The sequence below is a fragment of the Taudactylus pleione genome, unplaced genomic scaffold (genome assembly GCF_031769625.1).
Source record: "Taudactylus pleione unplaced genomic scaffold, aTauple2 ptg000040l, whole genome shotgun sequence".
Classification (NCBI taxonomy): domain Eukaryota; kingdom Metazoa; phylum Chordata; class Amphibia; order Anura; family Myobatrachidae; genus Taudactylus; species Taudactylus pleione.
In genome coordinates, this window is record NW_028284442.1 from 27,463,881 (window position 1) to 27,491,216 (window position 27,336).

General features: G+C 46.1%; 1 protein-coding gene across 3 annotated transcripts; it reads left to right on the top strand.

The window, feature by feature from the left end:
- Positions 1-6,363: 6,363 nt before the first annotated feature.
- OVCA2 (OVCA2 serine hydrolase domain containing) lies at positions 6,364-26,041 on the top strand. 3 transcript variants are annotated; one of them, XM_088453878.1, is made up of 3 exons: positions 6,364-6,589; positions 8,128-8,315; positions 24,271-26,041. In XM_088453878.1, exons 1-3 carry the CDS (start codon positions 6,492-6,494, stop codon positions 24,771-24,773), a joined length of 789 nt encoding a protein of 262 aa, XP_088310004.1. In that variant the 5' UTR covers positions 6,364-6,491; the 3' UTR covers positions 24,774-26,041. The 3 variants fall into 3 exon arrangements, with proteins under 3 accessions (XP_088310004.1, XP_088310009.1, XP_088310018.1); XM_088453883.1 differs by lacking the exon at positions 6,364-6,589 and adding an exon at positions 6,622-6,641; XM_088453892.1 differs by lacking the exon at positions 6,364-6,589 and adding an exon at positions 6,737-6,819.
- Positions 26,042-27,336: the final 1,295 nt, after the last annotated feature.

Here is a 27,336-nt window from a genome sequence, read left to right on the forward strand (position 1 = left end):
AAAAATAAAAAAATATGAGATATGGTAAGAAGTTACCCTTGTTATCTCTATTTCTACGAAGTCCATAGGGTTCCACAGGATACCTTGGGGGTATAGGTGTGACGTCAGTCATCGGGCACCATAGAGTTAAGCTTTCAGCCTCCCAGGATGCACTAGGGTCTCCCTCCTATACCCCGCCCCCGAGCCAAGGCATCTCAGTTAGTTACCAAGCCATAGGCCGGAGGAGGAGAAGGAAGAGAGAGAAGAAAGATCTGGACACACACAAGAATCACATTCTCACCAGAGGGAGACGGAAAAACCGGTGACCAGAGCAAAGCCCATCTGCAGCACAGGCGCGACAGGGCGGGAGTCCTGTGGAACCCTATGGACTTCGAAGAAATAGAGATAACAAGGGTAAGTTCTTACCATATCTCATATTTTCTACTTCAGGGTCCATAGGGTATCCACAGGATACCTTGGGGATGTCCCAAAGCAGTATCCTTTAAGTGTGGGGACGCTCCTGTGCTGAAAGGAGAATCTGCCGCCTGAAGGAAGCATCCTGAGAGGCAAAGGTGTCAAACCTGTAATACCTGACGAAGGTATGGACAGAGGACCACGTAGCAGCCTTGCAGATCTGGACTGCAGAGGCACCACGTCGAGCTGCCCACGAAGGACCCACAGACCTAGTGGAATGAGCCTTCACAGGAGGAGGAAACGGCAGGCCTTCATGAAGATAAGCTTCAGAAATTGGCATACGGATTCAGGCTGCCAAAGTTTGCTTTGAAGCAGGCCAACCCTTTTTACGGAAGCCATAGAGGACAAACAAGGCGTCCGACTTCCTAAACGAAGAAGTGTGGTCAACATAAGTCCTTAAGGCCCGCACAACATCCAAAGAGGCCTCACCCACGGAAAGGTCAGGTGAGTTAAAGGCCGGAACAACTATTTCCTCGTTAACATGAAACTGGGAAACAACTTTGGGAAGAAACTCAGGACGAGTGCGTAGCACTGCCCTATTCCCATGAAAAATCAAGAAAGGGGGTCTACAAGAGAGAGCCCCTAAATCAGAAACACATCTGGCCGAAGCTATGGCCAGAAGGAAAACAGTCTTAGCTGTTAGCCATTTAAGATCCACTGAGCCCAGTGGTTCAAACGGCGGTCCCTGGAGAGCCCTCAGGACCACAGTCAAGTCCCAAGGCGCAACAGGTGGAACAAAAGGTGGCTGAATTCGCAGAACGCCCTGCATAAAGGTGCGCACATCAGGGATTGTAGCAATCCTACGGTGAAACCAGACAGACAGGGCCGAAACATGTACCTTCAAAGAAGCAAGGCGAAGCCCATGGTCTAGTCCCGCTTGTAGGAAGGCGAGTATCCGAGACAGACGAAACTCCGGCGGTGCATAACCTCTCGGTCGACACCACTGGAAGAACGTATGCCATACGCGATGGTATATCCTCGCGGAAGACGGTTTCCGAGCTCTTAACATGGTACGCACTACAGAGCTGGAAAAACCCCTGGACCTTAACATGGCTGTCTCAACAGCCACGCCGTCAAAGACAGCCGAGTCAAGTCCGGGTGAAGACAAGGACCCTGCGACAGAAGGTCCGGTCGTAGCGGCAACCGCAGAGGACTGTCCACGGACAGACCCTGAAGGTCTGAGAACCAGTGCCGTCTGGGCCACGCGGGAGGTATCAACAGGAGCATCCCTCCTTCCTGTTTGAATTTCCGGATTACCCGTGGAAGAAGGGAAACCGGAGGAAACAGGTAAGTGAACCGGAACGTCCACCGGACGGACAGAGCATCCACCAGAGACGCCTTTTCGTCTCTTGTGCGAGACCCGTACACCGGCAACTTGTTATTGTGCCGGGATGCCATGAGGTCGATCTCTGGAAGACCCCACTTGTCCACCAGCAGTTGAAAAACGTCCGGGTGCAGAGACCATTCCCCCGGATGAACGTCCTGGCGACTGAGAAAGTCCGCCTCCCAATTTAGCACTCCCGGGATGAAGAGAGCTGATATGGCCGGAAGATTGCGCTCCGCCCATACCAGGATTCGAGACACCTCTACGAGAGCGGCCCGACTTCGGGTTCCTCCTTGCCAGTTTATGTAGGCCACGGTGGTAGCGTTGTCCGACTGGACCTGCACTGGGCGACCCTGGAGAACCCGATGTGCCTGCTGGAGAGCATTGAAGACCGCTCGGAGTTCCAAGATATTTATTGGAGGCTCTGCTTCTGTCGGAGTCCACCTGCCCTGGAACAAGTGTGGACCCAAAACTGCACCCCAGCCCCGAAGACAGGCGTCCGTTGTCAACAGGACCCAATTCGGTACACAGAACGGACAACCCTTGTTGAGATGGGTCGTCTGCAACCACCAGGCAAGGGACAGGCGAACCTCCGGGGTGAGCACTATCGTCTGGGATTTTAAAGACTGAGGCAGTCCGTTCCATTTGGACAGGATTAGGTGCTGCAGAGGTCTGGAGTGAAACTGGGCATATTCCACCATGTCGAACACCGACACCATGGAGCCCAGTAACCTCATTGCCGAGTGTAGAGACACCCGGCGGCTGTGCAGACAACTGCACACCCTCGACTGTAAGGCAGAGATCTTTTCCCCCGTAACAAAGATCCTTTGCTATCCCGAGTCCAATAAGGCTCCGAGGTGCAGAATCCGCTGAGACGGGATTAGAGTGGACTTCTGCCAGTTTATCAACCAGCCATGCCTGTGCAGTAGGGCAATGGTCAGGTCCAGGTGACGCCGAAGGAGCTCCGGCGATACTGCCACTAAGAGGTCGTCCAAGTACGGCAACATGCGGACTCCCTGCAGCCGCAGAGAAGCCGCCATAACCGCCATCACCTTGGTGAACACACGCGGTGCTGTCGCCAGGCCAAAAGGTAACGCCCGAAACTGAAAGTGGTCGCTGCGGATTGCAAACCTGAGGAACTGTTGATGGCGCAAAATAGGGACATGCAGGTAAGCGTCCTGTATGTCCAATGACACCATGTAGTCCCCAGGTTCCAGCTCCAGAATGATGGACCATAGGGTCTCCATCCGAAACTTCGGCACCCGCAAAGACTTGTTGAGAGCTTTGAGGTTGAGAATCGGACGATACGACCCATTGGGTTTCTGCACCAAAAAGAGATTGGAATAGAAACCCTGGCCCCTCTGGGAGAATGGAACAGGCACTATAACTCCAGCCTGGAGCATAGTGTGCAAGACCTTCCGCAGCTCCGTGGCCTTGTTGCGGTCTGATGGTAGACACGTGGTGAAAAATCGAGCCGGGGGTCTGTACCAGGAGAGGGCATACCCATGGGAGACCACCTCGAGAACCCAAGTGTCTGTCTTGGTGACCGACCAACACCGGGCGAACTGCAGTAGGCGGCCTCCCACCTTGGGATCCCCCAAAGGGAGGCCCGGACCGTCAGGCCGCAGGCTTGTCATCTGGCTTAGGGGCCGGACGTCTGGTACTCCAGGCCTGCTTCCGGGGCTTGGCCGATTTCTTGGGGTCAGCCTGTTGGGGAAAAGACTGTGGTTTGGGCCTGCCCTGGCCCCTATAAGACCGAAAGCACGATGGCCCTGAACCCGAAGGGACAGCAGCCGACGGGAGACATACCGATTTAGCTGCCGCCAGTGTGGCTACAATCTTGTCCAGATCTGGACCGAAGAGAACTTCTCCGTTAAAGGGCAACGCCTCCAAACCCTTTTTGGAATCAGCGTCCGCCTTCCAGGATCGCAACCACAAGGTGCGACGAGCAGCCACCGCTGCCGAAGAAATTCGAGACACCAGGGTACTAATGTCTAAGGCTGCCTCGTTGATATAAGTGGCCGAATCACGGAGATTACCAATCAACTCCGCCTGCCCAGCCGGAATCGAAGGACACCTCCAACGTATCCGCCCAGCGCTCCATAGCTCTGGCAACCCAGCAAATGGCCACAGTCGGCCGCGCTGCCCCCCCCCCCCGCAAGTGTATAAGCGGACTTCAGGCAGATCTCCACCTTGCGGTCCGTAGCATCCTCAAGGGAGGATATGGATGGCATTGGTAATGTGGCACTATGGACGTGTCACATGAGAATCCACCTGTGGAGGGGATTCCCACTTAGCAAAATAATTATCCACGAACGGATAAGCCACTGCCAGACGCCTCTGCGGCTGGTATCGCTTGCCAGGCTGTTTCCACGCCTCCTCTAAATGGTCCACCAACTGACCCGAAAGAGGAAAGACTGTGGTGTCACCCTTTACATCCTTAAAAAAGGCATACTTGGATTTAGCCGCTGGGGGAACTTTGTCCTCAATCACCAAGGCTGTGCAGACTGCCCGAATAAGTCCAGGAATATACGCCCTGGACCTAGCGTCCGCTTCCTTAGTACGGAGAGGTTCCTGATCGTAAGGATCCAGAATCTCCCCATCATCAGACGTCCCTTCGTCATCCTCATAAGGAGCCGACAGACGCCACCGGCCGTTTATGTGGCCGCATCACAGACTATCCTTGCAACACATCCGACAAGTGCTGTACAGAACTCGTCAGGGAGTTAACCCACACCGGCTCCTGAGAAACCGGGAGAGGGGAAATAGGGAGACTGCGGGGTACCACCAATTGTCTTGGGAAACCCTGCATGGGTGACAACACCTCTGATTGCTGGGACAAACCCATCTGCGTAAACGCGGGCTGCGGAGCTAACTGGCCCACTAAGGTTGTAAGCGCCTGAGCGAAACAAGCCCAGGGCGGCTCCTGTACCGGTGCTGTAACCGTAATAGGCCGCGCCAACGACAAACACTGCCGGCAGAGGCCCTCCGCGCTACCCTCCCCCTCCGCTAAAGGTACTTTACACGTAGTACACTGCAGTCAGAGAGGAAAGTCACTTTCAGACATGATGGTAGAAAGTATGTGACTCCTCTCACCAATTATTTTTTTTTTAAAAAGGCGTGAGACCACCCTGCAGCACCGCACCGCAAGGGCTTTAGCAGAAAGAACAGGGACAGTAATAAGGCTGACAGTCAGAAATGGAAAGTACAGGCAGCAGCGCTAGCACAGTCACATACAATGCAAAGAAACTCAATTCCTGCACTAACAGAGTCTGGTAGGACACAGCGCTGCATACACAGACCTGACCACAGCGGAGGAGAGGTATGCGGGGGGACCCAGACCACGATGCCTCCGTCCAGACTTCCAGCAGCGTTCACCATGCGTTCTTGAAGATGGCCGCCGAGGAGCAGAGAGGAGGCTGGCCTGGGGGAGCGCTGCCACAGGGCCAGTCGGCGTGTTGCAGAGAGGGCTGTGTGCAGCGGGGGAGGTGCCGGCTGTGAGACAGGGAAGGCGCGCTCCCCTGGCATGCATTTAACCCCTGGGACGCCGCAGCGCTACCGCTCTGCCGCGGTCCTGCAGTCCAAGGGGGGTAGTGGAAGCGCAGGTTAGTACCTGGCTCCACGCTGCAACCAGTCCCCAGGGAGCCCCCTGCCTGGGGACTTCTGGACCATGTATCAGCGGGGACCCACCGCGGGACCCCGCTGCTTACCTTGCTGCCCCCCTTGAATCCGGCCATGGTCCTAAACATCTGGGGTCACCGCTAGCTGTGACCCCAGATGCTTACCAGCATCCCCAGATCGGTACTGGCGGGGGTGTAGGGAAGACAGCATGGACGTCAAAACTTCAGGGCTCTTCATGGCCCCCCTCTAACACGTGCCTCCGACTCCGGTCGGGCACCGAACTAAACTGAGATGCCTTGGCTCGGGGGCGGGGTATAAGAGGGGGACCCTAGTGCACCCTGGGAGGCTGAAAGCTTAACTCTATAGTGCCCGATGACTGACGTCACACCTATACCCCCAAGGTATCCTGTGGATACCCTATGGACCCTGAAGTAGAAAATGTGTTTGCTCCTTCATGGGCGTGAACAAAAATCTGCGGCCTAGGTGGGATGCAGGATCAAATTCCTGAAACGCCGGCAACGGGTCTCATAATCTCATGGCCCATCTTTCCCCGGGCTCGTATTCTTTTGTACCAGCCCTATGAGGCCGATTTAGTAAGCTCACTCCCATGAGGCTGCATGTAAGTGCTGCTATATGCTGTATGTACGATAGCTACGCGCTCTGATTTTTTTGTTCGCAGCCCATAAAACTGAAAAAAAACAGTGAGTACGGAACGAGATTGGGCCAAGCTGAGGTGTTGTAGCCAAACTGTTGCAGCAAAACCTCGCCCCCCCCCCCCTTGCAACTAATTGAGGCGACCTCTATATGTTGTATGGATGATAAAAGCAAATACATTAGAACACAGAGTGCACAGTGGAGCGTGCAGAAGGGTATCAGTAACGCTAGGGGAGAGTTTTCTATAGTGAAATAGTAGCAGAGAGACCAATAAGTGCTGCTGAGGTCCGAGCTTACAAGACCCACCGCCCGCTCAGCTCCCTGCCATCGGTCAGTGTGCAATGCGCATGATCCATAAGGTTTGGCCAGGCAGCAGCAGCAGAACGCTGGTCCTAAACCACTTTTACTAGACTGGCCGATTCGGTGACGGCCGGGCAGAATGGCGGCCATTGTGCACATGCGCATGTTCAAAGACAGTCGCGGCCATGACAGGAAAGGGCGAATCCGCCCCTACTTTACGTCATCACTCCCGTACAGGTTTGTAATGTGTTTCCTCAGTCTCCGGATAAATTCAGCTGTGCACAATGACGTAAGCTGGACCCGTTTAGATTCTTATTCCGTTTAGTTGTATTTTTATGACCCGTATTTTACCAATCGCCTTAATTCCCAGTAAAAATAATGTTGGAGCCGGTCAGTCACAGAGCACAGGGTTGATGCTAGATCATAACCAGAGCACAGTCCAGCACCAGCTTACTAGATAGAGCTAAGTACGTACTGTACAACCAGGATTTCCTACTGTGCTTTTTTTTTTTTTAATGTTGCAGGTTGGAGGCAGGAGTACTCTGGCTTCATATGAATGCACAAGTCTTTGTACCTATAAGTCAGCACCAGCATTCCGAACAGACCATTGTACAACGTGCACTTTGCATGGAATACAATGATAAAACAGTATAAGCATTATATTTAGCGAGACACGGTGGTATCCATCATAATGTAGTACCGTCACAAATTACCATCTTGCTTCTCCTAATGCTATGGCAGAATGATAACGTAAAAAGCACTCAGGGGTCTATTTACTAAGCAGTGTTAGGAGACCGAGTGAAAAGTGATAAGGTGCCAGCCAATCAGCTCTTTTAATTTTTCAAACACAGCCTGTGAGATGACAGTTAGGAGCTGATTGGCTGGCACCTTATCACTTTTCACTCTGTCTCCTAACACTGCTTAGTCAATAGACCCCTTAATTTTTTTACCCCAGCAGGGATCCCGCGCAGCCTCTCCTGCGGTGATAGAGGTACCGAAGGAGAGGTCAGTGGTTTCTCCACAGCAGTAAATTGTGAGAGGCTGATAAACCCTTTCTCCAGTGAAAACAGCAATGGAAGGGCTTATCTCAGATTAATGGACCTCTAACTGTAGTTTCTGCATAATATTATGAAAAACTGACTACATTTAGTACATAGCGGGGATAATCATGTAAACCATTTTTTTATTCCTGCTGCAATGTACATTCAAATAATAACAGCACTTCCGTGACTTTTAATAGATAGGCCCATATGGGACTACGTATCGAACTTTTCCCCCCCATAAAATTATGGAGAAAGAAACTGCAGTTACTGCATAATTTAATGAATTGTAATAATGGCAGAAATCTCCCAATGAGGACTATGATCTGAGTTCAGGCCCAGTAGTTTACACCATCTTCAGATAATTTTCATTGAAAATTAAAATATTCCCTGCAATATGGATCCGTAATAACCGCAGCAGTGCCGCGATTATACCATATCAAAGGCTTAATGCTGACATTTTTAGTTAATAATTTCATAAGTGATACATTTTGCTCCAGCATCAGTGATAACCACTTGAATCTTACCGCACAATAATTTAGTGTTTTCTAGCAGATATATAACCACAAGCTTTGAAAAACTGTAGCCCTCCAGCTGTTGGTGAACTATAAGTCTCAGAATTACCTATACTTCTACAGTAGCTGGAAAAAACAATTGTTGACCAAGCCAGCTTATAGAGTGCCCTATTGGTCCTGTTATAATCAGGACCATCTTGCTGTTCCTCCTGTGTTCCAGGTGTAACAAGATGGCGTCTGCCTCAGTTGAAAGTAGCTCTTCTAAACAAGTTCTGCGGATACTGGCACTGCATGGTTACCGCCAGAACGAGCAGAGTTTCTGGGAGAGGACGGGGTCTCTGAGGAAGAACCTGAAAAACCGTGTAGAGATTGTGATGATCAGCGCCCCCCTCGTCATCCCATGCTCAGGTGAAGATATAACATTATCAGCACATGACTCCTGTCTGTTGCAATTGAGTAAGAGGTTCCCAAACATGGTCCTCAAGGCACCCCAAAAGTTCAGGTTTTAGAGATATCCATGGTTGAGCACAGGTTGTTAAATCAAATTGACAGAGGTACTAATTAAGTCACCTGTGGTCAACATGGATATCGTTAAAACCTGGACTGTTAGGGTGCCTTGCGGACCAAGTTTGGGAACCTCTGAATTAAGTATTGGCAGCTGTAGGTTACAGCTCTAGGAAGTAAATCTTAGCCCCAATACCTGCCTTTTCCGCATGATTTTTAATGTTAAAAAGATCTTGATATGCCCCAGAGTCTGCTTGTCATTCGACGTTTAGGAGTCAGGTAAAAATATTTATGCTTTACTGGATACGTTATCACCCAGTGTCTCATTTTGTTCAGTAATCTTTGTGGAAATACAACACAAGGGACATTTATTTAAAAAAAAAAAAGTACATGCAGTACATGAAGACAGACGCATCTTCCAATTCCGTGCCTGCTGCACATGCTTCTGAATCGCACAACGTAGGGGGCATATGTGCTGCACGATGTGTCCAAAATCGCGTGGGTGTGTGCGTACAGCATCTTGTGTGAACAGAGGGCCTGATTCAGCAAGGAATGCACAGATGCACGCAATCGGTCAATTATTACACATTGCGTTTGCATCACAGTGCGCAAACCAGCTTTTGCGATGGGAACTGCATTTGCAGAGGCAACCCAGAGCACAGTGATTGACTGAAAGTGCCGTTCGTGGGTAGTGACGGGGGGTGTTCGGGCAAACGTATGCGCGCCTGTGCATTTGGACGGCGTTTCAGGGGCGTGCATAATTAAGCCCTAGCGGCGGTAGACTCAGCCTGAGGTCTAGTTGCACACAGGAAGTCTCGCTATGTCTGCAGGAGGGTCAGGTCAACCACTATTGTGCATATGGGTCCGATGGTTCCGCTATCTTGCCAGGTATAGAGGAGGCAAGTCAAGGGAAGTGGGTGGTATTATGTAGTGCTGGGCGTCTGCTTATTTTACTGCGATTACCGTGCGTATGCATTCATTAGCATATTCTCGCAGCAGCCAATTGCGTGCATCTGCATCCGTGCGTTCCTTGCTGAATCAGGCCCAGAGACCAGAGTGAAATCGGCATTTCTTCTTCAGGATCCATAGGGGGTCCACAGGGTTGACCTTGGGGTATAGGTTGGGAACCAAATCCGGGCACCACGCAGTTAAAGCTTTTAGCTCCCAGGATGCACTGGGTCCACTTTCCCTATAACCCCGCCCCCAAGCCAGAGGCACCTCAGTTTTAAGTTGCTGCCTGGCCGGAGTCGGGTCACCTTTATCTCAGGGGGGCTGATTAGCAGCCCCATAGCTTTATTTTATGAGTTCAAGGTTTTTTTTATTTACTAATAGACACTTCAGAACGGCAGCGTCGGACTGTCCATAAGACGTTCAAGCTGCCGCTCTGTCACCCCGCCGGCGCTGAGACACCAGTACAGATCTGAGTCTGTACTAGCCGGACTCTGTGGGCACCCAGTACTGCTGCCGTATGACGGGGATAGTTTAGGCCGCGGGTCACCGCTTGCGGTTATCCACGCATTTAAATTGCAGTCCGATGTCTCTGGGGACAGACCGGAGGCGCTGGCAGTGGCGGCAGACCCCCCCCATACCCCGCCTGTCCACTAGACCACCAGGGACTTCAAGATCGGCGCAGGGAGCGGGCGTCCCAGGGGTTAATAGCCGGCCATGGGAGGCCCTGTTGTAGCGGCTCCTCCCCTCAGCTCAGCACGCCTTTCAGTGCTATAGTCTGGCATCGCTGAGCTGCTTCCTCCATAGGCCACGCTTCCTCTGAGGTCTCTAGGCGGCCATTTTATGGTGCAGCAATGAACTCCTAGGACAGCAGTTGGTCCAGTCCCCCTGCGTACCGCACCGTTTGGGTGAGTGTACACAGCGCTATAGCCTTCCCATACACTGAATCTGGGCAGTCGATTGTAGTGCCATTTGCAGTATATTATATGTAATGTTTATGTATATATATTTCTGCATTGTATGTGACTTATGCTAGTTCTGACTGTCTGTGCTTTTTCTCTCACCTGTCAGTGTATATCTATCCCTTTTCTTTACAATCTGCCCTAATACGGGTGTACTTAGGGTGGTTCTGAGACCTCACATATATATACTTGTCAATATTTGTGAGGTTTGTCACATACTGTTGTGTGCTGCACGTTGCCATATTTTAGGTGGAACTGTGTTGCATGCGCTGACAATTGGTCCCTGCAGCTAATCTTAGCGTCAGTCAGGACCAGTTTATCGCTGCTTAATATTTCCGCGAAGATAGTTAGTCAGATAGGTCTGACCAGGAGATAGAGGGCCTGATTCAGACCCGCTCGCGCATGCGCACGACGGAGGCGGCTTTGTCGTGCGCATGCGCGAGACCCGAAAAACGACTGCCAAGCCGTCGTTATGGGTCTCGCACCAAAGGGGGCGTGCTGTCGATGGTGATTGACAGCACGCCCCCTTTGGTGGGCGTGCCGGGGGCGTGGCTGCTCAGACGGAGGCGTTCCCATGGGAACGCCTACCATCTGGGGCCGGCCCCACTGACATCACTAGTGATGTCAGTGGGAGTGCTTTTGGCTCTGATAGAGCCAAAACTACTCCAGGGCTTGCGGCAGAAAGACCCTACCGCAGGGTCTCATCGCAAGCCCGATGGTCGCGATGGTCTTGACCATCGCGACCATCATTTTGGCCGCTCGCTATAGCTGTGGGTGGTCACCCACAGCTATGCGAGCGGCCAGGAGGCCGCTCCAAAAAGGAGGAGGGATGGCCCTGATTCACAGCGAGCGCTCTGTCAGAGCGTCTGGCTCTGAATCAGGTCCAGAGCACGATACTGCACCCATTTTTGCTATCCTGCAAATCATGGACTGCAGGTATTAGTGCGGAGGATTTGACTCAGAAAGGGTTATGTATGAGGCGCCACCCCCCTCCCCCCTTAATTCAGCCCTGGATATAATAAAAGTAATCTACAATTGTGTGTAGTGTTACCAGCTTTAATAAAATATCTAACATGGTGCTTTAAGATGGAACAACCTTTTTTTTAGCAGTTCCTCTTTCCTGCCTGCAACAAACTCCCAGCTAGTTTGTTGCTTCATACAGCCATGTAGCGCGCCATGCATCTCGCGCCACACAGTAGCCTTGAGTCGTACCACGCAGAATGTTTCTTAATGGAATGTAGTGTAGCACTGGAAAAAAGTCATATCGTGTAATACAACTTTTTGTCCACCAGGTGTCACTTTTCCTAAACTACACAGCACATGCGTCAGAGTTCCAATGCATTTCTGTATCACCGCCAGGGACGGTTCTAGGGGCGGGCTGACAGGGCCGTCGCCCGGAGCGCCGGCCCCTAGAGGGTGCCACTGAGTCCCCTCCCCATCAGTGAGCTGGAGGAACCGGCGGTTGCCGCTTCTTGCCTGCCGGCACCACAGCTATCTTGCTGCCTGTGCCTGCCTTTCTGTCTGACAGCCTGCTGCTGCAGCTGCTCAGAGGCGGACTAAGGGGGCAGGCAAAGGTATCAGCCGTGGCCTGAGCATGCAGTGACTGCCTCAGCATGGTGCTTTCTGAGTGGAGGAAGAAGGAGGCCATGCATGACACTCGGAACCATTCGAAGGTTGCCTGCCGCCTGAGCACAATGCGGAAGTTCACCGCCACTTCCCTCCCACACTGCAGCACCCCCGGCAGCCGCACCGACGTCATTGAGCGCACACAGAGGAGAGACAGGCAATCCACCGGAACATGGAGAGCAGCAGCAGCTTGGTGGCGGTGACGGTGAGTGTCAGCATGTCAGGGTCATTTGATGTAGGGGCATGGTGGCGGCGGTGGCACGCGTAGTACTGCATCAGTCTCATACCACCTCCACTCACTCATAAGCTCCCTCCAGTCCCTGCTTGTTCAGCAGCCTGGGTTGTGTTTGCTGCTGCAGCCCCTGGTCCTGCCTGTGCCTGACGCTGATCTCTGGCCCCTGCTGACAGATTGTGTGAAAAAGATATGTATACCTGGTCATTCACATCACATTGTAAGGGACATCACTCTGTGTGGCATATTGTGTTAAGGGCATTACAGTGTGGCATAGTGTGTATGGGGCATTACTCTGGAATAATGTGTAAGGGGCATTACCCTGTGCGGCATAATGTGTTATAAGGGGCACTACTATGGAATAGGTATGAATCCAGGCAGTTGGGATGTCTGCTGTCAATATACTGACAGCAGCATCCCAATGCTCAGGATCCTGACAAGGGCCAGGTAAGTATGGTAACCGTCCCCCTTTGTTCCCCTAACCCTCTGTTGTTGCATCCTAACCCCTCCACTCCTTTGTGCCTAAACCTAACACCCCCTCCCCTGTGGTGCCTAACCTTAACCTCCCCCTTACGTAGCCTAACCCTGCATTTGAATCATACAGCGAATCGAATTGATAGCACAAGCAGCTTCTGCTGATTAAATGCAGCATGCGTATATTCTGTGAGCCAGTTCAGGTGTATCTGCACGCGAAACGGTATGTTACACTAATAGACGCTGTTACACTTTAACGTACTGATTTGCTTGCAGATATACGCGTACTGGCTCACAGAACATAGGCATGCTGCATATCATTTTAAACAGCAGAAGCTGCTTATGCTAATAAGACACATTTTAGGGTAAGAAGACGCATAAATGACGCTCAGCGCTACCAAGTCACACAGCACTCCTGTGACCTTAGACTCAAAACATTTCTCTCGACAGTTCTGCTTTACAGTAGACATTGTATTGTACACATAACAGGGGGCAAGTTTTTCATAGAGAGATCATGTCAGGTTCAATACTTTTAAAATACACTACTTTGCACTTCCCTTCTCCTTTCCTCTCTGTGTATGGCCACCCAAGTTCCTTCACCACCTCCCCCCACCATCACACAATTACTATTCAACTCCATTGAGATCATTGCATGGCTCACCATCACCCCCACCATCATTCGCTTCTATTCAATGCTGCCGCATGCTGAGCACGCTATTGACATTGTACTCATTTGCACACTTCACATCACATATGCAACAGGTGCAGCTCTCAACATGGCTAGAGTGTGTGGGTTAGCGAGTAAGGTCTGCACCTCGGGGTCCGGGGTTCGAATCATGGAAGGGGAGTTTTTTCTTTTTTCTTCTTTTGAATCTTCATTACTAGATTAAAAATAAATCACTTGGTGGTGTGTGTGAATTCTGTTATGACTGGGTAGCACGAGTGTCTTTTATGTGACTTTTTACGTTCAAATGCATCTGAATCATACAGCGAATTGAATTGATAGTACAAGCAGCTTCTGCTAATTAAAATGATATGCAGCATGCCTATATTCTGTGAGCCAGTTCGGGTGTATCTGCACGCGAAACGTTACGTTACACTAATAGCGACTGTAACACTTTAACGTAGTGATTTGCTTCCAGATACACCCGAACATAGGCATGCTGCATACAATTTTAATCAGCAGAAGCTGCTTGTACTAATAAGACACATTTTAGGGTAAAAAGACGCTCGGCGCTACCGAGTCACACAGCACTCCTGCGCTATGTGTGGAGCAACTTGTAGCGCACGGAGGATAGATATATGTGGACTCATCTCTATTACTGTGCTGCAAAGTACCTGTCCCCAAAAGTGACCCTACAGTAGATGCATTTTACTGTACCGAGTCCCAATAAAGCAGCCGTACAGTAGCTAACATTGACTAGAAGACGCACACTAAGCATTACATAATGACAGAGCAACTGAAGTTCAGTTATTTTAAAGAACTCTACTGAGCTGAAAGCATTTCTCTCAACATCTCACCGTAGTACAATTTTTATCAGTGAAACACTCACCACCTACAGGTTAAGCAGTGTATTACATGCCATGGCTTGTCTTTCGTTGTAGAATACCACAGTACGCCACAGTACAGCCATCACGTAACGTTCCATGGCGCGACACAGGAGGCCTGAATGGCGCGCTATGAGCAACAAACTAGCTGGGCACATCTGTACAGACAAGAGTGTGCTAGAAGCATCAAAGAAGAGAGCGACACCCCAGGCAGGCAAGAGGAACTGCATGGGTTGTGACAGGTGCAGGGTACTAGAATTAACACTAATATTATATATGTATGTGCTCCCTCATACATCAGCACGTGCAGAAAAAATAGGAACACAATACACTGATAGTATAAGCAGAGCAACAACACAGTAACATATAAAAAATTAATACTTTTAAAATCTCTCACTGCTTAGCAATGATGTACAAACAGCTTAGTCATAATGCCTGGGATAATGCAACAACAAAACTCTGCAGGTTGAGGTATGGGAAGACCAAAGGTGTCCAACTGCTGTGCGTTTCCATGTATTCAATGCAGTCCTAGCTGGCTCTAGATCTTAATCTGTATGTATTAACAACTGCATAATGGCACGTTTTGTGTTTTCTAGGTTGGGACACATTGACAACACACAATTCATAATTCTTGTCAATCTTTTTGTTGTAATAATGTGATATTTGAAATATGATAAATATCTATGTTTTTGTTATCATATTATTGTGTCTAGTTCGCTGTTGCTTAAATTGTACCCAGTATTTACCTGCGTTTCCTCCACCTCAAGAGGATTCTTCTCATTATGGGGCTAATGCAGAGTTGGTAGCAAAATGGGGTGTGGTATATTTTGTTGACATTCATAATGTCGATATTGACCAGGTCGACATTCACTAATGAAATGTCGTCATTATTAGAATGTGGACAAAACATCCCTGGTGGCCTAGCGGTGACTAACCATAATCTTCTGCTGCCGGTCATTACAGAATGTCTGCGTTTCACATATCGATATTCTGCACATGCCACCATATTCAATGTCGACATTTTAACAATATTGACATCATAACATGGTATATATGATTATATGTAAATGTCGATATTTGGACTACATCCCACTAAATGGACATTAGTTACTCAAAAAAAAAGTCCATGCAAAGTTAGCATATATAGAGCCGCAGACATCTTAAGATGTGTCTTCATCAGCAGTATATGCTCCTAGTTTAAGACAGCTCTTCATCATTATGTATTTACATCATCCCTGTAGAAGGTACAAATGTGAGCCTCATAGTAGGCCTATATGCGTGTTTCTACAGGTCTGCGTCAGACACAGTTGCATAAACACGCTCTTACTGTACTGAGCCTACATTAGATAGCCCCTTCCCATCCCTGTTGACTCATTTGGCATGTATAACTCTCTACGCAATGTAGTCTGCATCATGGCGTGTGGGATCCTGGCACCAGTATCCCGACTGTCGGCATCCCGAAGGTAAGTATTGAGGTGCAGGGGGAGGGTAGTGTTAGCTAGTGGGTTTAGGGTTAGGCACTAGGGGGAGGGTTTGGGTCAGGCATCGGGGAGGGAGGATTAGGGTGCAGGAAGGGAGAGGTTAAGTTTAGTCACCGGGAAGGGGTTTAGGCACTAGGGGGGGAAGGTTAGGGTAGGGGTTAGAAAATTACTTACCATTCACTCCAGTGGGTGTCGGGTTTCTGACTGTCGGGGTGCCACTGTCGGTATTCTGACTAGCGGCATCCCGACAGCCGGAATATCATACCCAACCCCTCTCTGCACCAAGGGGGCCAGGACGGGGGTTGGATTGGGTGTGCAGATACAACCAAAGTATAGTAAGGACGTGTTGATGTGAAATGTGCCTGTTTAGAGAAGGAAGACTTTCAAGTACTCAATGCCTGGTGCACCTTGCAAGCTGCTGATGATGATGATGACTGGTGGATGCATCTGATTTGCTGAATATGTCTTAGGCTAGGTACACGTCAGAAAGACGTGTATCCCAGATGACCTGATATAGCCTTCCATTGGGCAGCCGTACGCACTGCACGATCCGATGTATGCCTGCGCAATATACCCTTCCATCCTGCTTTCACCTGCATGCCTTTTTTCAGCTTTGTCGGCACATATGCATGCTGAACCGCTGTTGATGGACATGATTGATGGTACATACTGAACGATATGGATGATATATCATTCCGATCCAGGTCGGAACAATATTTCGTTCAGTATATCACCTGATGTGTACCCAGCCTAAGACATACCTAGTTATGCAAATACAATATAACTACTGCAGCAGCAATCTAATACAAATGTGTCCACATATATCTAGCCTCCTTGCGCGCTAAACAGCCCGTCCAGTCGCGCCATGCCGTGGCGTCTCTCGATAGCGCCGAGCAAGTTTTTACCTTCAAATGTGTCTTATTCACATAGTTATGCGAATAGTTAGCACAAGCAGCTTCTGCTGATTAAAATGATATGCAGCATGCCTGTATTCTGTGTGCAACTGCGGGTGTAACTGCATGCGAAATGCTACGTTACAATGTCAGCGTCTGTAACACTGTAATGTAGCATTTCGCATGCAGATACACCTGCAGTTGCACACAGAATATAGGCATGCTGCATATCATTTTAATCAGCAGAAGCTGCTTGTGCTAAATATTCACATCACTGTGTGAATAAGACGCATTGGAAGGTAAAAAAGTTGCACAAAAATATGCTCGGGGCTACCGAGTCACACTGACTCCTGTGTTATGTGTGGCATGACTTGTAGTGCACAGAGGATAGATGAATGTAAACACATGTGTAGCCGGACTACAGTGCACTGAGCACTCGTTTTTGAAAAAGCTTGACGCCTAATCTGTTTGGGAAGGGGAAGGCTGTTGATATGTTTATTAGTGTGTGTGTTTATTCGTTACAATTTTATATTGCATCTTGTCCCATCTGCTTTTAACCTGCTCCATGAGACTTGGATATTTATTTTCTCTGGTTTCTGGCCACTTCCTGTAATGTGTAGTGTGTTACTTTCAGGATGAGGAAGGAGCATTTGCTCCCTATGTAGTGTTCAGTCTAGCACCCTGCACCTGTCACAACCCATGCAGATCCTCTTTCCTGCCTGTGGTGTTTCTGTGTTCTCTGGTGCTTCTAGCACACTCAGCTAATGCAACAAACTGCTGAGATAAAGACCAGAGTGTGCTAGAAGCACCAGAGCAGAGATCGACACCCCAGGCAGGAAAGAGAAGCTGCACAAGTTGTGACAGGTGCAGGGTGCTACAATGAACATTACCTATGCACATTCCGTCACATCTGATATTTGCGAGCAACTCTGCGTATGTAGTTTGGGGAGAAGTTTTCATCGATTCGGGCTTTTCGCCTGTTTTCAACTTATCTCCGTATTCAAATGCAGGAGTTTTCGCCTAAGCAGAAAAAAAAACAGGAGAAAAGATCTCTCTATGTATAGGCAGGCGAATTGGAAGCGCCAAACCATTATTATGGGGTGCAAATGTGGGGATTTGGTCCAGAACCATTTGGACACCCCCCCTCCCCCCCAATGACTAATCAGTCCAAAAAACTTGAAACATTTTTGAGAAGACCCCAAAATGACATGTCACTTTTGGGGCAAAAATGAAATAAGTGTTTGAAAATGGGTAAAAAGTGGGGGGCCTGGTACTTTGGGGGGCTGTATGGATGGGACAGGTGTTTTGGGATTGCACGAGGCTGCTGCAGGTGTATTTTTTTAGATTTTTTTCATTCTTCACTTTAGAGACATCAAAATATGCTAGTACCCATTTTCATGTACCCCAAATTTGACCTTGGTACTTATTTTTCCCAAAAGAAATTTGAATACGGAGATAAGCGGGAGCACACATGGAATAAGTATTGCCTAAAAACATGCGAATGTGGTGAAAACATCGCTGCTCGGATTTTTGCGGCTAAATGAATTTGGCCCTTAGACGCAAATTGCATCAAGTTCTATATAAGGTCCTATGTTTAATGAGTGCCACAACACAAATGCGGCATTGTTTACCTTTGGGTCACATCCCAAAAATACGTGACTTGTGCTGTTTGTGGAAGTACACCATGATCTTTAATACATGTACATTTGTCTTGTTTTGGTTTTATGTCAGTTTCCTAATATTTATTTCCTACTAATAAACTAGGAATTTTAAATTATATTTTAATTGTAGTAGTAGTTTGTGCCAGTACCTAGTTCCCCAATTATTATCTTGCTATATTAAATAATAATATGTAAAATACATTATTAATTCTAAACTAAATCATTAATAGCAAAGCTGACTTCAAGGCTTAATCTGGGTATTGGATATAAAGGTTAACTACCCATGGTATATATGATTATATGCTAAAAACAGGAAGGAACTGTTGTAATGACATTTTCTATCCTGATCCCAAAACACTTTTTACTGTAATAGATTACTGCTGGCTTTGTTTCTTCATGATCATTTGCATACAGGAGCCATTAATATTAGGCAAGAAATGCCAACAGGACAGGAGAAGACATTAAATAATACTAAAACATTTTACGCATAAAGAACAAAAACAATCAAATATCACAGATTAATGGTGCATACACAGGGTCAGATTTAGCTGGTCGATATAAACGATAACGATATAGTTTGATCGTTTATATTGTCCATTTTTTAGCCCCTTCCAACACCCAAACGGATGGTCGATAACGACCAGCGCCCGTGCATGCAGTCCAACCTGGTCGATATCGACCAGGTTACTATAGGGACCCTCGATCGTTGAACACTGGTCGCTTGGGGGTTGGTGCTGGTTGTTTGATAACGATCATACAGCACATGCAGGACGATCTGACAACGATATCTTTATGGTTGACTGATCTGACCGTGTGTATGCATCATTATTAAACATACAAAGTAAATTGATAAACTCCTGTCCACTCCCAACAGAAAGCTGTTACAGGTTTTCTAGGAATCACATTTTCTATATTTTATTATACACTTTCTCCCAAAATGAAGGAAAATGCGGATGTCAGGGCACCCTGAAGCAGGAAAAATTGGACATTGTGCCAAATGAAATATCTTCCAATTTGCAGAAAGAGCAGGTTTTTTAGAGATTTCGGAAGTGTTTTAGACACCATCTACTCCGATAAGATGACCTGTCTATTTATATTGCTGGGAACACTATCTAAAAAGTACTTCAATGTCTTAGCGCATCTCTCCTACTTTTGCAATCTACAGTAAATATTACCTGACAAGCAGCGGGTTACAGTCGCTCCACGCCCTGTCCTAAGCAAGCAGCGATCAGCTAATTTTTATTGTGTACCATCGTTCAACAGTTTTTATTACTCCTATAATTTTATTTGGTGATTGTCGGGATATACAAAATATATACAGGTTGAGTCTCCCATATCCAAATATTCAGAAATACAGAATATTCCGAAATACTACATTTCTTTTAGCATGACTGAGATAGTGAAACCATTGCTTTTTGATGGTTCAATGTACACAAACTTTGTTTGAGCCACAAAATTACTGAAAATATTGTATAAAATTACCTTCAGGCTGTGTGTATAAGGTGTATATAAAACATAAATTCCTACTGTGTTTAGATTTGGGCATCATTCCCAAGATATTGCATTATGGTATACAAATATTCCAAAATACGGAATATTCCGATATCCAAAATACCCCTGGTCCCAATCATTTTGGAAATGGGAGACTCAACCTGTAGTTAAAAAAAAAGCTATTGGCAGTCTTTTCCTGTGTGCTTATTGTGACTCCCTTATTTTATCTGTTACCTACTAACCCCATTTATTATATGATAACCATAAGAAAGTATAAAGAAATATATTTATATTTTAACAGTTAGTACACTAAAAAAACTTTTTGTGACAGTGCCAGGTCGAGACTGCAGTAAATAGCCAGTTTGTAGCGCTAACTGTGTCTGTGCTGAAAATTCCTGTCCCTAACTCAATGTGCCCTGCTCCCATAAACTCCCCTCCCGAAATGCAGAGCGAATAACTTTAATTTCTCTTTTGTCATAAGAATAACAACTAGTCTAATAGAAAATATCTTACTTTTACTGTCAATAATGAGTAAAACCAGACAATATATTTGGTCATTAGCCCAAGCCTATTAAGCCACCAGGATTCACAGAAACATATTCCTGTGCTTTTAGAATATTATCTTCTTTAAAAAGAGTCTATGAAAACTTACTGAAAGAGGTTTTTATAGAAGTACTGTAAGATCATTTTGGTGCATAGACAAAAAAGAGGAGCAGAGAGATGCTTTTAGAAGCAAATGAAAACGGTATCAGTTGTGGGTATGCTTTTTATCAAGCTTGTGTCTGTAGAGAAACCAGCAACTCTCTAGCCATTCTCCTCGAGGCAGACTCATCCAAACGTGTCTTTTTGAGAGTCTGGTGAGAACTGCATGATAGTCGTTCGGGGCCTATATACAGTATATACAGTTAGGTCCATAAATATTGGGACATTGACAGAATTTTCAGATTTTGGCCTCTATTCACCACCACAATGGTTTTTGAAATGAAACAAACAAGATGTGCTTTAACTGCAGACTTTCAGATTTAATTTGAGGGTAATTACATCCAAATCGGGTGAACGGTGTAGGAATTACAACAGTTTCAATATGTGCCTCCCACTTTTTAAGGGGCCAAAAGTAATGGGACTATCAACTCAAAAGCTATTTCATGGACAGGTGTGGGCTATTCCCTCGTTATTTCATTATCAATTAACCAGGTAAAAGGTCTGGAGTTGATTCTAGGTGTGACATTTGCATTTGGAATCAGTTGCTGTCAACTCTCAATATGAGATCCAAAGAGCTGTCACTATCAGTGAAGCAAGCCATCATTAGGCTGAAAAATCAAAACTAACCCATCAGAGAGATTGCAAAAACATTAGGTGTGGCCAAATCAACTGTTTGGAACATTCTTAAAAAGAAAGAACGCACCGGAGAGCTCAGCAACACCAAAAGACCCGGAAGACCACGGAAAACAACTGTGGTGAATGACAAAATAATTATTTCCCTGGTGAAGAAAAACCCCTTCACAACAGTTGGCCAAATCAAGAACACTCTCCAGGAGGTAGATTTATATGTGTCAAAGTCAACAATCAAGAGAAGACTTCACAAGAGTGAATATAGAGGGTTCACCACAAGATGCAAACCATTGGTGAGCCACAAAAACAGGAAGACCAGATTAGAGTTTGCCAAACAACATCTAAAAAAGCCATTTCAGTTCTGGAACAACATCCTATTGATAGATGAGACAAAGATCAACTTGTACCAGAGTGATGGGAAGAGAAGAGAAGGAAAGTAACTGCTCATGATCCAAAACATACCACCTCATCAGTGAAGCATGGTGGTGGTAGTGTCATGGCGTGGGCATGTATGGCTGCCAATGGAACTGGTTCCCTTGTATTTATTGATGATGTGACTGCTGACAAAAGCAGCAGAATGAATTCTGAAGTGTTTTGGGCAATATTATATGCTCATATTCAGTCAAATGCTTCAGAACTCATTGGACAGCGCTTCACAGTGCAGATGGACAATGACCCGAAGCATACTGCAAAAGCAACCAAAAAGTTTTTTAAGGCTAAAAAGTGGAATGTTATGCAATGGCCAAGTCAATCCCCTGACCTGAATCCAATTGAGCATGCATTTCACTTGATGAAGACAAAACTGAAGGGAAAATGCTCCAAGAACAAGCAGGAACTGAAGACATTTGGAGTAGAGGCCTGGCAGAGCATCACCAGGGATGAAACCCAGCGTCTGGTGATGTCTATGTGTTCCAGACTTCAGGCTGTAATTGCCTGCAAAGGATTTGCAACAAAGTACTAAAAAGTGAAAGTTAGATTTAGGATTGTTTAGTTTGTCCCATTACTTTTGACCCCTTAAAAAGTGGGAGGCACATATAGAAACCGTTGTAATTCCTACACCGTTCACCTGATTTGGATGTAATTGCCCTCAAATTAAATCTGAAAGTCTGCAGTTAAATCACATCTCGTTTGTTTCATTTCAAAGCCATTGTGGTGGTGAATAGAGTACAAAATATGAAAATTCTGTCAATGTCCCAATATTTATGGACCTGACTGTATATATATATATATATATATATATATATATATATATATATATATTTGTATATTTTAGTAAAGCAGTTACTTCAGCCTGCTCCGTCTTGCCCCATCTGACTGTCCTGTCTGAGCCGTTGTTAGGGGCCTCTTTATTTTACGTTCTTTACCTGCCTGATTGCCTTTATTCCTTCTTCACTAACATCAATATTTTTAACTCCCTAAACCAACACCTCATACTTGTTACCCATCTTTACCTCTGTAACTGCCTCATTTCCTTCACCTCTCATTTTGGTTAGGGATAGATCCCCTTCAGTAAATGTGCCCTGACGTCATTTACTATCCACTTGGACATCTATTGGGAATAGTAACCTGTGGCAAGCAAAGCGAGCTCGCAAGGGTACAAGTTTTTACTGTTGGTGGTCAGATACTACATTTGGGAGAAAATAATAGCACTTTAAGGGAACCGCACTTTCGCCCTCACTCGACATCGCGTCTGGGTACATTAACTGAAGGGCATCTATACACAACCCTCTGATTTTCTGCCTATAGTGCTTTCTCCTCCCTTTACACCAGCCTTTATATTTTTACCTCTTCCCTCTTTACCTACATTCCCTATCCAGTCCCTCTTTACCTGGCGACTTTCCCCTCATTCCTCGCTCTCACTCCTATTCTTTACCTCCCTCATTCCTCTCAACCCTATTCTTTACCTCACTCATTCCCTTCACCTGCCTAATTCCATTTTCCCACCCTCCATACCAGCATCAGTCGTTTTCGCTTCCTCATTCCCTTCGATCATCCCCCATTGCTTTCAACTGCATCAACCATGTTACTCCCTGCATCTTGCCTGCCTCCTCCCACTTTACCCCATCCTCTGCCTCCTGCTCTCTTCACAGTACACAACCTTCTCCTCTCCTTCAGTGCATGTGCAATAATAGCAGCTCACCTGAAACATACACACCGGCCCCATATGAGATACCCCAGTGTGCACCCCCAGAATTCATCAGTTCCCTGACATCACTGCCTGCCTCATACCCGCCCCCTCATCGTCTGAATCAAGCGGGACCGGGAAGAGGTGGTGAGACTCAGCAATGGGTAGATCGACCAGAGCAGCAGGGAGTGTAGGGTAGGATTCCGGGTGGAAGAAGTAAGGCATCGGCTTTGTCCGGGCAGACAGTGAGATAAGGAAGGGGGCGGGTCCTCCCTTCAGCTCTCTAGTACTGAGTCTTCTGTATGGATCGGCTGTACACACACACACGCTGATACACACGTGACTCCCTGGCTCAGATCACCCCTGTCCCTCGGTGCCGGTCATATTCTCCATCCCTTGCGTGGGCCCTTTAGCATAGACAAAAAAAAACTTAATTGTAACGCTGGAGGCGATTTCAGTCGGGCTCCCTAGGAGCCCCCGGGCCCTAGGTGGCCGCCTGTACCGCCTTGTGGATAATACGCCTCTAGACAGAGAAAAATGGATACCAGCCATTCAAGTACAATGGTGAACAAGGCAGAATATTTAACTTGGTGTTTAACTTTGAGGCTCACTTAAAGTTATAATATGCTGTATTTCGGTTTCATAGCAATTGCAGAAGTGTAGAGCGCTGCACACAAAATTATTTTTATTTAATTTTTTGCAAATTCCTTTGTGATTTAAAAATGTTATCTTTCCAAATAAGTATTTTTCTCTATCACAATTTTGATTTTATTGATACTGCACCTCATCCAGTGAATCCAGAACACTGAGTGGTGTACAGATCACTATAAACTGCTCCAGTATAAGAGGCTAGGATTCAGTGGATTACAATGTATAAACAGTGCTGCATGGGAGCAGAGACTATACAAATGTCATTTACAAGAACTGACATGGATTTCTGTTGTGTAAACACTGCATCCTTACGTATAATGCCAATTAAATAATTTGAAAGGTTATGTAAACATTCAATCGTCCACAGTTGATTGAGTTGAATATAGAATGATTTATATTGCTGTATTCAATTTAACAAGTCTTTTCTCCCTTTAGATACTGATGGCAGAGATGATCCACGAGAGGACCCCAGAGCCTGGTGGTTCTCAGACCCTGAGAAAGATAGCTTTAATGCCATGGATGAAACCAAGTCATGCTCAGGTTTAGAGGAATCCCTGAAGGCTGTGGCCAAGGCTTTTTCAGACCTTGGACCTTTCAATGGCATTTTGGGTTTTAGCCAAGGAGCTGCCTTGTTGGCTATGCTGTGCTCGTTAAAACAGCGAGGAGATCCTCGCTTTCAGTTCGACTTTGCTATACTGGTTGCCGGATTCAAAAGCTGTGCATGTGACCATGCAGACTTTTACAGGGAGCCCATCACTGTCCCTTCACTCCATGTCTATGGTGACACCGATCGTGTTATCCCTGGAGACATGAGCCAAGCACTGGCCTCCCATTTTGTGAATCCGGTTATACTTACACATCCAGGAGGACATTACATACCAGTGTGTGCTGCGCAGAAGAAAGTATACTTTCCATTTCTGGATTCTTTCCGTAAATAAGTCGATGGGGGGAGAGTACATATTTTAATATTGAACCTCATCCACCTGACCCTGCAGGAATAAAAGATGATGTCTTCGTTTCACAGAGTAAAAATAAACAGACCTGCATTTTAATGCACAGGACTGTGAGAAGGGCATTAACCTGTGTTGCATGGGGTTGTTGCCGTACACTATAGGCCTGCTAAGCCCATTTGTCCTGTGGAGGTCATTATGTACTCCAGGCAACTCAGTCATATAATTTCGACTTATTTTGTGAGCTCTGTCCCACATTCATCTGTATTGCCCTAGGAACCCCAGTTTCACATACAGGGATGGCCATACTTCAAATATTATCACATCCGTCACAAGCAGTGCTTCACAAGTAAATGTAACGCTCTCCTCCGTCCCCTCCCTACTCTCCCTTTAAAAAGCTTATTTAAAGGTTCATTTCCCCATGGCAATTAAAACATTGAATGTTAAATGTCATTTGTGTACAAAGCACTGATGTGAAAAATGAAAGCTAATTTGTGATGGACTGCTGCTTTAACCCATTCAGCATCGGAAGGTCATAAAGCAGAAGTTGTAGGTAAAGTTGGTTTTTGCCAGTGGTCTGTGGGATCTTATTGACTTTTCAGAGTGGATCATCTTAAAGCATCTAGTGCATGCAGCTAGAACACTTCTCTAAATGTTATCAAGGCAGAGTTACACAGGCATCTGTCTCAGGCACCAGATGCCATGGGAAATGAAAGGACCGCTAAGCCCCAAATTCATTACAAATATTATTTTTCGTGGCACATGATTGTAAAAATATATTATGTAAAATTGTATGCTCCTTTTATAAATAACTTGGAGCATACTATAGTCTTAGTGTAAGCCTCACTCTGCTAATTAGCTTTGGATGATTGTGTCCTATTGCTACAGTCAGTTGTGCATAGAAAAATGCAAGTGATTCTATTATTTTTGTTTGTTTGTTCTGGACTTGCACCAGAATTGCTGCAAAAGGCATTTTTATCTCCTATTTTGTCCATTTTGGCAACTTTGAAATGTAAGGGGGATTCGTTGCAGGCTTTGTGAATGCACCAAAGGAAATAGGCTAACTATGGGATATTATACACTAGTCAACCTTCAATTTTGCCACCATATTAGGGTGTAAGAATACCTGGGTTGACTGGTATACTTATTTACTTATACATTGTTATTTTCAACCAATAAATATTTGTTGAGGAATTAAAACATAAAATGTTATTTAAAGCAACAGTCCTACACAGGAGTCTTTTTTTCTTACTTTAAACAGCAAATTAAGTTCTCATAGTCAGTTTTCTTAGCATTTCTTCTACAAATCATTTCTTTTTTAAAATCTCTTTTAAGCAAAACAAATCTGGCTGGCTGACATTGGAGTCAATCGAAATGTCCACGAAGGGTGCGAGTTGCCATTGCTATGGCGTTAAAATGCTGGCAACAGCACCTGACCTCGTGGCCCACTCCGAGCTCACACTTTTGCTTGGAACCCTATGGGGCCGCGTGCACTTTTGTGTGATCAGGCTGTCATAAAGTTGCCACGATGACTCGCATCCGCAAAATCATTTCGGCTAATTGCATTGAGCCCATTGAGTGTGTAACACAAACACAGGCTCTCAGTCCCTCAACAAGGTGATGGTACAGGGGGTAAATGGAGAGGGAGGAATTTACAATGAAAACAGGGCTCTTCTCACTATGGGGTCTATCATGTACCATGTGACTTTAGTTTCCATGGCAGTCACATGATACTGTGGAAAAATCTGCAGAATCATCAATTCTTAGTAGTCTGAAGAAACTAAAGTAAGAAAAAAAGATAATTGCTGAAAATTTTCCACAGTGATTATATAAAAAAATCCACTCTTAATTTTTTCATGTGATTGTGGCTTTAAAGACATATCAACCAAATAACTGATAGAATCCCTGTCATTATTAACCAGAGTGACATCAGAACCTTTTTTACTTTATATGGAGGGTAAAGGAATTGATCCATAATATTCATTATGTGTTAGAAAGCTTGTTCCACACTTTGTTCTCTGGTATCAAACTGACATGTGAGTAGCAATTAATGGACACCTTGACTGCTAGTTAGACATATAGGGCAAACAGTTTAATGGAGCAGAGGTCCATAATCTGTGGGATCTCAGAACTCTTATATTGGGCACAACTTCTAATGGGGCCTGAAAACAATGCAACATTGACACATACAGTACAGTTCACTTTGTATAAGTGGCCATTTCACTTTAAATGCTCTAACATAGGCTGTGGTGTTTATGACCTCATAAGCCTATGTTATTGCATGTTAGCACATGACTACAGGTACAAGTTAATTTATAAAAACAAAGGTGGCTAAAAAGCTTAAAAAAAAAAAAAAAAGGACCCTAGCAAACAAAAAACATTCTACATATAAATTGTATTACTGCCTAAAACCTACATCGGAATCCAATAAAGTGCACATACTTGATATCACTACTAACCTCAGTAGTTTTTTTACTTTGTTGAGGTACACAATTAAAAAAAGTTACTCAATTGTAAGGATGAAAGACACAATGGGTATAAAACACTGGAC